This window comes from Diplotaxodon limnothrissa, linkage group LG1 (assembly GCF_057381915.1).
Source record: "Diplotaxodon limnothrissa isolate DT_005_m linkage group LG1, D_limnothrissa_male_GT1.1, whole genome shotgun sequence".
In the NCBI taxonomy this organism is placed as follows: Eukaryota; Metazoa; Chordata; class Actinopteri; order Cichliformes; family Cichlidae; genus Diplotaxodon; species Diplotaxodon limnothrissa.
Window position 1 is genome coordinate 20,744,118 of NC_140596.1, and position 12,056 is coordinate 20,756,173.

General features: G+C 40.4%; 1 protein-coding gene across 1 annotated transcript; it reads left to right on the top strand.

Moving 5' to 3' along the window:
• The first annotated feature begins 1,494 nt into the window (after nt 1–1,494).
• On the top strand, nt 1,495–9,124 carry LOC146639721 (ubiquitin carboxyl-terminal hydrolase 37-like). The gene is made up of 16 exons (XM_085372189.1): nt 1,495–1,530; nt 4,693–4,773; nt 4,972–5,027; nt 5,327–5,399; nt 5,505–5,588; nt 6,255–6,310; nt 6,568–6,624; nt 6,719–6,850; nt 6,943–7,066; nt 7,152–7,303; nt 7,409–7,508; nt 7,649–7,725; nt 7,903–8,011; nt 8,646–8,703; nt 8,875–9,032; nt 9,119–9,124. The coding sequence occupies exons 1-16, from the start codon at nt 1,495–1,497 to the stop codon at nt 9,122–9,124; spliced, it is 1,359 nt and encodes a 452-aa protein (XP_085228315.1).
• The last annotated feature ends 2,932 nt before the right edge of the window (nt 9,125–12,056 follow it).

Sequence of the window (12,056 nt, forward strand, 5' to 3'; positions counted from 1 at the left end):
TAGAAAAGCGCTATACAAATGCAGGCCATTTACCATTTGATCATTGAGCTTTGATCAGTGGTTGTTGATCAATGGTCATGACAATTTGCATATTAATGATCAAGAAACTGACCTCCCAGCCCATTCTTCCTTCGGTGGTGCTAGTTTCAGTCATTATGCAAAAAATCTGAATGTGCAGAATATGAATGTGTGTAAAAGAATTAAGACAGCATATGAATAGAAAATAGTATAGATTAATAATGGAAATACAAGCGAAATGTTTTGGGGAACCCAAAATCCAAGAAAAGAACAGAAACAGCGAGCAACAAAACACCATACTGTAGTTCATTATCGAAGTGGCTGGGAACCCCTTTGAGTTGTCCTGTGGGCAGCCCTATGGAAGTCCTGCTCTCAAGATCACCCTTGGGTAAAGGCATTACCTCTAAGATTTATCACTTATTGCAAGAACGGTCAGCTGACCCTCTCCTTAAAGTTAAGGGCTACTGGGCCCAGGACATGGCATTGGACATATCTTCAGTTGAATGGGATTCATGTTTTCAAAATGTTAATACTATGTATAAAGAAACAGGCAGTAGATTTATTCAACTTAAGACAATCCATAGGTGGCATCGAACACCGCAACAATTGTATAAATGGAACCTGGCCTCTACGGCCGAATGTTGGAGATGTGATGGTCAAAATGCTTTGATTTTACATATCTTATGGAGCTGTTCGGCACTTCGGGATTGGTGGGAAAATATAATGGAGGTAATTTTCAGTGTTTTAAAAAGGAGATTTGGTATCTCACCAAAACTGTCCATACTTGGTATAACCACAGAACTTTCTGATGGAGATTTTTCTAGTTATATAAAAAGATGGATTATTTTGGCTCTTACTACAGCCAAACGGGTCCTGCTAAGACATTGGCGGAAAAAGAACCCCCCTTCCCTATGAAGAGTGGCTAAAGACAATGGCTAAGTTGGCGTCTTACGAAAAAGTGACTTATGGTTTATTAGACAAATTGCATCAATATGATTGTATTTGGTCCCCCTTTACAAGCTGGCTTTCTGTAACTTGAAGAACAGAGGAGTAATGACAGAGTGGTGGTGTGGGGATTGGCCAAAGCTCACCTTCTCAACCTGGACAAAATGAATTATTTTACACTGATATTGTAAACTTTTGTTTGTGTGTCAGGTTTCCATACATCGGAAACAGCTGCTGCATCTGTAATTCTGTCCATCCTGAGGAGAGTCCACACTCTACATCAGATCCTTGGCTCGCCTATAATGACGCACAGGTGCTGCACACAACTGGATCTGCAGCTTGTGAGGAACAGCAACACTCAGCCTACATCCTGTTTTACAAGAGAAACGTAAGAAGACACAGCATCTCATCCTGAAGTGAGAGAATGGCACGCCAGCTGCAGCCTAATCCAATCTCTCTTCTTTTCTTTTTTTGGTGCCCAGACACCCTTCAGTTTCATCATGTCATCCCTAACAATAGCTGTAGAGTTGGATGGAGGATGAAGACAGCAGAGAGCAAAAGAAACAGGTAAGAGCAGACAGGTAGTCAGAGTTAACAAAAACTTTTAAAGCCAGTGTAGCTTCTGTTTTGAACACATTTATTGATGACAATTTTACATAAATAAGCAGTGTGTTATACTGTTATCAGACAGGGACGTGCAGAGAGGTTTAAAGGGGCGGGTGCTCAAAGTTAAAAAGGGGCACATTGAACCATGCTGAATAACAACAACACACATTCATCAAGAATCTAATATGGGAAGGGCAGGGCTGTGTTGATCTGAGACTGTAGACATTAAAAAGTCCACAGGAGAGATGGTAGCTGATTAAACAAGTGTCATGAGATAATAACAAAATGCAAAGATTGGTGACAGCGCTTGGAACCATAAGGCAACGAAAAACTGTGACATAAACTCGGCTCTGCCTGTGAATCACTCTTTGCTTCTCTTCTTCCTTCCTTCCCATCATTTCATATATCACTCTCCACTTGCTGTCTATCTGAGAACAAGGCACAACTTGCTATTGCAATAAACTATAATCTAATTATCCACACCTAACAACTCTTGCACTTAATCTATAATAAAATGATGACAGAAAAATGTTATAGCCCTGCCTTTAGTAGCCTCATACAGCTCCTACTGTTTCCTCCTCATGTCCTTACCAGCCATGTCTGCACAATGTTATATCATGAGTAATAATTTAAAAAAATCTATATACATAAAACACACACATGCACACACAGTGACATTTTAGACCTTCTTCAGAATACTGTATATACTATGGGCATCCTTACATTATTATTTATTACTAGAGCTACAATAATAAAGCAATGAGGAGGGGGAAGTAATAAATATGAAATAATGTATTTATGATGATTCCATTTGTTTCACTATCCACTCTGTGCAGGGCAAAGCTTATTACATTTTTAAACTGTAGAGATACAATCTTTTGTCTTATTTAAAATATAAATCTAATATAATCTGCTTCTTAATGTATGTTCTTTAAAATACAGCGTGTGTTTTTTAATATATTATAATTATAATAATTATTATGTGGACATGCATATTAGATCGTTTTTTAGTGAAATATAATCCCTCCAGAAAGGCAGGAAATGCCCAGAAACTTACTTTAAAACTAAATATGTTCCCTAAAACGGTGACAGAGCTACAGACCCATGACAGCCTTACACAGGTAGCCAGCAGCTATGACCAGCACTACTTGTGCAGTTAATAAAAGGACAGGTAATGTTTGTCGCGCTGTTGCACACACAGCACGCTCGTTTGTTTCAGTTCGTCAGTTGCAACAAGACAGCTTACCAACGTGTACGTAATAAGCTAATACTCCTGTGTGCTACACACTACAGTGTATGCTGTACACCTACTTACTGGGTTTGTCGCATCAGTCTGTGTCTCTGAGTTAACTTGTGTTTCTCCTACAGCTCCGGACCGCAAAAAATGCGCGTGCTCTTTGTGAGCTCGTTCCCGGCTCGTAACCAGCGCGTTCTGCCGTCGAGGGCGATCATTGGTTAAATGTGATCATGTGACTGATGCAAGCCAGATCCTTTTATTTAGCAAAACTATGATTAATAGTTAAATATTATTGTTGAGGGGCACAGACAGGACTCCGCACGCACACACACATAAAAAAAATAAATAAATAAATAAAAAAAATTTAAAAGTTGCCTCAACAAAAGGGCACTTTGGGCACTCATCAGGAAAGGGGCGGGTGCTCAAGCCCCTCTAGCCCCCCCCTCTGCACGTCCCTGTTATCAGATGTGGAGTCTCACTAACCACTTTAATAGTGACTTGTGTCCCAAATACTGTTTATTTGTCTTAGTTACAGATAGTGAAATAAAAATGGAAAATGATTGTTTCATAATTGTATACTCAGCTTGGTCAAGACAATAATTTGAGAACGAGGGGCAGGATTTTGAATTGATGCCATTGGTGCATCTACTAAAGTTCTGGGGTCAGTTTGAATATCAGTGACCTTGACCTCAAGTTCAAAGGTCAAGTTTTCTGAAAATCTTGTGAATGCTACAACTCTGTGACGAGAAGTAAGTCTCCTAAGTCTTTAAATTTGTATATAGGTGCATCTACTAGGAAGCTGAAGGGTTGCACTGCGGGCCATCTGTAGAGGTGTAGAGTCAACAACCTGTCTCTGAACGTGGACAAAACAAAAGAGATTGTTGACTTCAGGAGAACACAGTGGGATCACTGCCCACTTAACATGAATGGATCCTCTGTGGAGGTCGTCAAGAGCACCAGATTTCTTGGTGTCCACCTGGCGGAGAACCACTCCTGCTCCCTCAACTCCAGCTCCATAACCAAGAAGGCCCAGCAGCATCTCTACTTCATGCAGAAGCTGAGGAAAGCCCATCTCCCACCATCCATTCTCACCACCTTTTACAGTGGGACTAACGAGAGCATCCTAAGTAGCTGCATCACTGTCTGGTATGGTAACTGCAGCGTATTGGATCGAGCAGCTGAGAAGATCATTGGAGTCCCTCTCCCCTCCTTATAACACCCGCTTGCTGGAGGACTCCACACACCCTTCAAACACACTCTTCACCCTGCTGCCTTCTGGAAAGAGGTCCCAGAACATCCGGGCCCTCGCTACCAAACTACGGAAAAGTTTCTTCCCACAAGCCGTCAGACCCCTGAACACTCAGTGACTGCACTGGCACACGCACACCTTCACACACGTCACTACCAAGCACTTATCTGCAGTATCTCACACTCATACATATACATACAGACACCAAGTTACTTTTGCACAATACTCAGCATTTTGCACATTTCCATTGTCTTGTGTCTGTTTTGTCCTGTTCTGTCACGTTTTGCACTGTTTTGTCTTGTTTATTTTTGCCATTTATGCACACTGCACTTTATGTAGTCTTGGGTTTGTCCGTATATGTCATATATAGCACCAGGGTCTCGGAGGAACGCTGTCTCATTTCACTCTGTACAGTACCTCTGCACTGCACGTGGTTAAAATGACAATAAAAGCCACTTGACTTGACCTGTTTTTGGAGCAGTTGCTTGGAGACGAGTACCATACAGTTCAAATGAGCATACATTCCAAAATATGCAAATTAGCCCCATACATCATAATGCTGATGTTTGCTGTTCAGGGTATGAACGTTCTATGCTGAAAGTTTATAAATATACAACCTTTGACTGCTTGTTTTCAGTTGAACTTTTGCAAAGCTGAGGAGATTTTCGCTGCGATCACATCAAGTCCAAAGATGTTTAAACTTCTTTTTCACAGAAAGGTAAGTTTGAAGAGACTCGCAGCACATTTCTATGAATATTTTCTTATGGTAAATAAGCATTTTTGAAACTTTTAAGGAAGCTTCTTGGATGATTTCTGTAAAAACAGAATTTTGAATCCAAATGAAGGATTTTGTATTTTCATACCATATACTTTGTTTTATGCCATTACTGATGTTGGTTTTCTTGTTTCTAAACAGAAATCACACAAACAAAACGTGGCAGAGAAGGAAATTCCTTCTACGTCTCATCAGAGGTAAAGAAATGCGCCACTCTTTAATGCTGCTGGAGATATTTATAGCAGTGGTTTAGTTGGAGCTCTTTTATTTCCCTTTTATTGGTGTTTTGTATTTACATCTTTTTTACTACTTCTAGTCTTGTCTATAATTTATATTGATTCAGAGATTAGCGTTTGAAAATGTAGAGTGTAAATGTACAAAATACATGATTTTGTTCCATTACAGTTATTAATTTTTATTTGCAATCTCCAGCATGTACTCCTTGTTAAAAAATTTCCACTTTGAAAAATAACATTTACACTTTTGTCCTCATCAGCATCCCGGATGCTTCTGTTACTGAAAATGGTCAAAAGAAGAAGAGAAAATGGAGACACCTCTGCTGTTCCTCGGTTTGCTTTTACACAAAACATATGAAATGCACATTCTCTTTAAATTGCACTTGTTAATTTAAAGTGACTTTACTTTTTTAATAAACGTTTGTTCGTCCTCTGCAGCAAACGGACAGCGATGCAGAGGCAGAGAGCAACACTGTGAAGACACAAAAAAAGTGTCGCTGGTTTCTTTTTAAATTCTGGAAGGTATGTTTTATGGAAAGAGTCATCAAGCATTTACTCATCACAGTTAAATGAGAAGAATTAAGAGCAATTTAGCACACAGCTATGTCCTCAAATTAAGTTCAAAGATGTTTAAACGTTTTTTTTTCACAGAAAGGTAAGTTCGAAGAGACTTGTAGGATGTTTCTCTAAATATTTTTTATGGTAAATAAGCATTTTTGAAGCTTTTAATGAAGCTTCATGGATGATTTCTGTAAATGGTAAATGGCCTGTATTTATATAGCGCCTTACTAGTCCCTAAGGACCCCAAAGCGCTTTACATATCCAGTCATCCACCCATTCACACACACATTCACACACTGGTGATGGCAAGCTACATTGTAGCCACAGCCACCCTGGGGCGCACTGACAGAGGTAAAAACTGTAAAAACTAAATTTTGATCAGAACCAAGTGAAGGATTTTGTATCTCATAGGACAAACTTTAAAACTCGATTTAAAGCATGAATAAATTGTTTTTATTTTATTTAAAGATATTCCTATATATCTGCTTCATGAGCTGACAGCTCACTAAAGTGATAAATAATATGAAATGATACCAAATTTTCTAACTGGACACTTTTCATGGAGAGACTCCCTTGGTATGTTTGCTTTATGCCATTACTGATGTTGGTTTTCTTGTTTCTAAACAGAAATTACACAAACAAAACGTGGCAGAGAAGGAAATTCCTTCTACGTCTCATCAGAGGTAAAGAAATGCGCCACTCTTTAATGCTGCTGGAGATATTTATAGCAGTGGTTTATTTGGAGCTCTTTTATTTCCCTTTTATTGGCGTTTTTCTTCCACCTTGTGTATTTCCATCTTTTTTACTACTTCTAGTCTTGTCTATTATTTATATGTTAAAATGTTTCAACTTCAAAGCTCATGCATACATGCACATACACTGCTCAGCATCCTGACATCTTTCCTAATTTTGTGTTTGTGTTTTTACCTTTTTGGAGCAGTGTAGCATGCGGTGGAAAAAAAATAGAAAGTCAAACTGGGACTATAGACTGCTTTGGGTGAGTACACGTGGTGCACAAAGACTCACTTTGTCAAAGTGGAGAAAATGAATTCTTTTACACTGATACTGTAAACGTTGTGCGTGTGTGTCAGGTTTCCAAACATCGGAAACACCTGCTACATGAACTCCTGCCTGCAGAGCCTCCTCAACATTGAGGAGTTCATAAGAGACATCAGGCGTCAGGAGGTTTTGTGGAGCACAGATCCAGAAGCTCAGCTCTTAAGGTGCGCTACGTCAACCTTCTACTTTCTTCAAAAACCTGAAGAACAAAGAGATCTAACAGCAGAAATGTCTGTTTACCCTTTCCTTTCTACAGAAGGCTCATTGATGTCAGGGACTGTCATGAGTCAACAGATTATGGCCTTAAAGATCACCACCTAAGAGCTTTTAAGAAGGCATTCAGCAATCAAGCTCCTGAATACACCGGCAGTGCACAGAAAGTACGTCAGCTATTTGGACATTTCGTTTTTTGCTTTACCATCTGATTTTGATGTACTGTTTCAAATCTCTCTGCTTTTCTTGCAGGACGCTCATGAATTCCTAACATTGTTCCTCGATGAGGTCAAAAGGCTCGCACCTCACCTGGAGAGGAACGCAGCTCTCCTGGGCCAAAGTTATGCCTGCCCAGTAGAAGACCATCACATTTTTAAAATGGAAAACATGAGGACATGCAAGAGGTAGGCCTGTCTTTCAGAAACGCAGAGCTGGTTGCAATATTTTCATATACCTCTTTTCCACCTACCTGATCTTTACTTTAACTACGTTACTCCTGAAATGTGTAGCTGTGGTCACCAATCATCACAGCAAGAGGACTTCACCAGCTTGTCTCTTGACCTTGTTCCAGAGAGGTCTATTATAAACATGTTAGAGACATACTTGAAGGTAAGATCACAAATTCCAATAGAGTTGTCGTATCAGCGATCTTAACACACCTTTTTTGTTAGTGTTTGTGCGTATGTGTGTGTGCATATGTTGAGATTTCTTTCTACCATAAAGCCTGTTTTCTCTGTGCTGTTGTTCAGGAACAAGAAATAGAATTTCGCTGTGATTGTGGAGGGACGGCCTCAGAACTGAAGTCGTCTTTTGATACACTGCCAAGGTGAGTAAGGTCACATCAGAATTGATCGACTGACCAGGTTTCCAAACTGTGGCGCATCAAATATCAGTTTTTCGAGACAATACTTGAGCAGTCGTTTTCTCCCATCTTCTGTTTGTGTTTGACACTCATTCTTCTTATTTTCTACCTTGTTTGTGTTTTTTTTTTTTTTTCTGCCAGAGTTCTGATCTTGCATCTGAAGAGGTTTGGCTTTACACAAACCTACAAGATTCAGAAGGTGGATGACCCCGTCAGGCTGCAGAGGGACTTGGTGGTGCCATCCAATCAGGTAAAAACAGACTGCAGAACGTCTCAGGCTACGTCCACACTAGCCCGGATAGATTTGAAAACTCCGTGTCCACACTAGCGTTTTCAGTCATTTTCAAATAGTTGTGCGTCTGCATTGAAACGGCCGAAAACGCTTACGTTCCAGTCCTGCGCATGCGCAAAAGTGAGTGAGAATTACTCACTTTTGCGCAGTGAGTAATTCTCACTTTTGAAGAAAAGCTATCCGGAGCATGTACAAACTGATATTAATCTTTTTTAGGGCTGTCAAAGTTGAGAGCAATCAAAACAACTGCTGTATAATGCACTCGGCTATCTTTGTTTAATTGCTCACATGACTGCATCACATGACTAAAATGCGTCATCGTTTTAGAAAGTCTGCGTTTTCGAGTGTCCACACTGCGACGGGACAACTCCGTTTTGAAATGTATGCGTTTTCGAGAGCGTTTTCAAGATGCTGTGTTTTTCCTTGAGGAAAACGCCATCTCAGTGTGGACGGGAGGTCAAAGCGGAGAGAAAACGATGTGTTTTCAAACGAAAACGCATTAGTGTGGACGTAGCCTCAGCAAATCCGCTTAATTATGGCACTGATGTGAGACTTTATGAAACTAACACTCTTTGGATTTGTTCCTTCTCAGGGTGGTGGCTGTTATAGTCTTGTCAGCGTCATCAGTCATTATGGAGGCACAGAATCCGGTAAAACAACAGACTTGTTACAAACAGAAAATGAAAAGTTGCTACATTTTTTAGTGAAGGACTCACACACAAAAGCTTTTGATGTTCTAAGAAGCACTAAGTCAAAATCACTGTTTGCTTGAATCGGTTGACTTCCAGAAGTTGGATTCATTTGTCTTAATGTGATTTCAGGACACTACATCTGTAGTTCTGTCCATCCTGAGGAGAGTCAGCACTCTACATCAGATCGCTGGCTCACCTATAATGACGCACAGGTGCTCCACACAAGTGGATCTGCAGTTTGTGAGGAACAGCAGCACTCGGCCTACATGCTGTTTTACAAGAGAAACGTAAGAAGGCAAAGCATCTCATCCTGAAGTGAGAGAATTTTTAAATGTCCTGTTACCTTGTTAACCAGTTTTGTCTTCATTCTCAGTTCTGAAACAGGAAATGGAAGGAAGGAAGGAAGTTAAGGTCGTCATCATGCTGAGAAGGAAAAGCAGTCGTCCCAGCCCACCATCGCACACTGGAGGTAAGTATTGCCCTCAGGAGGAAGGGTCCTCCCAGAGAGCCTGGTCCTCCCAAGATTTCTTCCTCCAGGAGGGAGTTTTTTCTTGCCACCGTCGCCCCACATTCACTGGTCTCATCAGCAGGGACATTTTTAATATCCTAAGACCTGAACTCTTTCATGGCATGCATTTTTAATTTCTCTGTGCCATTTGGGTTGATTGGGACCTGATGAATGTAAAAACAAAGACATCAGATTCGGAAATCTACTAGTAGTTCACCACTACTAGAGATCGTCCTTTACTAGACCAGTGTTTGGCTTGCTCTCTGGGAACAACAAATTAGTGCTGTCAGCGTTAACGTCATTTTAACTAATGACGTCAACGCTGACATCACTAATTTTATTGTTATTATTATTAATATTATTAATTTACTTGTAAAATAAATTAAATAAAAAAAAAACAAAGAAATTATTTAATTCTTTATGTTATTTTGTTTTATTAAAATCAAAATAACAACAAAACAAAAATAATTAATAAAAAAATATTAAAAGTATTCAGCAGTGTTTTGTGAAATTTGTAATGAGCCTTAGTTAAGTTGATGTCACAGAAGTTTCTGAATCATTTAGATTGTTCAACAAACTGATTCACGCAGGTAAAGATGGTAAGCTGGAGCAATGGTACCCTTGGAGTTCAGTTTAAGTTTTCAGACAAATATTCCCTCGATCAGTTGCAGCTTCTGCTTTTAAATAAATGATTTAGCTGCAAATGTTTAGCTGCAGGTAGCAAAGTCCAAAAGTGACAACATTTCCGCTGCAGTCTCTCCAGAAATGGCTTATAAAACTTTGACCAAATTAGACATTTATCCTTGGATCATTGACAACCCTGTAGGGTGAAAATCTTTAATTGTACCTTTTATAACATTTTAACAAGTTACTGTCTCCTGCTGCATGTTTCCTGTTTTGGCTGAACTTCATCAGCTCAAAAAACTCACCGTGCTGTGGTGTACTAAATGGCCTCTGAACAGGACACACTGAAGGCAGGTTTGCAACGTTTAATCAACAAAGTCAAGATCAGTTAACAACAGCTGAACTAAAGACTTTCTTTTTCTCATCGATAAAATGAGGTCCATGCCAATGCGCTCAAATGGCACCTCCATTAATGGTGAGGGGCATAAAGGCGGTTTTTAAATGACCAGCTGGTTCACCAGCTGACACCACTGGACGCACACCATCGGTGCACATCCAAACATGCAAAAAATACAAGATGGTGGTGCGCACAGATACAGCGGCTCTATGCTCTCGACACACTAAACGTGGTCTGTCCCTACTCGTTACAACATGTGGAAATGTCAGTGCTATGTCAGGGCGCACTATTTGACTATCAGCTCTCATCATTTGATCAAAGGGCCAGTTGCACAATGCTATTATCTTCTGTGTAGCGAATTGCTGGAACGGGCAACCCAAACGCCACGTGTCCCTGTTGGTGGTGTGTGCAGGCCTACATACTGTCCTATTGAGCTACTAAACCCCGACCAATCAATGTTCAGATTTAAGGGGTATGATGGCCGTCAGCTAACCGCAGCTGTTACTCTTTGCATTTCCCCCCGATATTTCTTTTCCACCAGTAATATTGGGTATTTGTGAATATCCATGACTGACCCGGCCAGCTGGTCTTTGGACAGGGTCACGGCAGTTTCAAGGTTAAAAAAAAAATCCCTTTCACTGACAGACTGAAGGAAAGCTCCTCAAAAATGGAGGGTCTTCAAGCTCCTCAGTGGCAGGAAAAGGTTTCCTGGACCCAGTGTTGTATATTTGTTTCCCAAAATTGAAATAGTGGAGAGAAATCAGGTTCTGAAACCATCCAGAAGACAAAGTCTCCAACTGGTTTGTGGAAGTCCAGTTTCTCCAAATTAATCAGCGGGTGAAATGTCTCTTCATGGATGGTTTTGATTCTGTTGTTGTTCACAAACAAAGCCCTCAAAGCAGCATATGAAAGAAAGTCATCTTTCATTATTGTCTCCAATGTGTTAAAAGAGAGATCGAGCTCAGTGATGAGTTTTGAAGCGGCTGCAGGGACTTCTCGAAGGTTTTGGCTCAAACAGTCGCAGGATGTTGTTCACAGTGGTGACACTGTTGACTGGTGATTGACAAGCACTGAGATACTAAGATGACAAGCACAAGAAACATCATGACTTATTCTCCTGAGTGCCTGCAAAACACAAACACAAAATCAAACTCAAAGCTTTTCTCTCAGGTGCTGGTGTGGCACAATCTAATGATAAGAAAGGTCATGCTAACAGCTTTTGGAGCACAGCTGCACAAAATAACAGCTTTTGGAGCACAAAATGCATTACAGGTAAACCCAGTACCCAAACATGTTAACAAGGATAAAGAAAAAATCTGAAACAAAAGCAGGTAGTGTGGTGATTTATGTTGTGAGGATGCTTTCACTCCCATCAAAGTCACCCAGTGTTGAGAACCCAAATGAGCCCAAAAACCTCAAGTGGCTGCAACCAACAGCGAACGTCAAGAAGTGGATACTTGCATGTTGAGCCAGAAACATGCAGAAAATAGAGGCAAGACAGCACATCTTGGTCCCACTCAGGCAGTACGAACACCTGGAAAGAGGAGCCCACAGTTCAGACCCAAGGTCACTGGTAAGGACACCAGACAGCCAGTTATAAGTCTAGTTTTAATTTTCATTTGAGTTAGTGTTATAGCCTGTCTAAGGGTGGCCAGACCATAATATAAGGGTGATCCACCCCTGTCTGACCCCAAGCAGCACATCACACAACCGGTACAATTTTGATGGTGATTTTTTTTCACAGTGATTGAATTCTAACAAAGGAAAGGAGCGAACTATAGC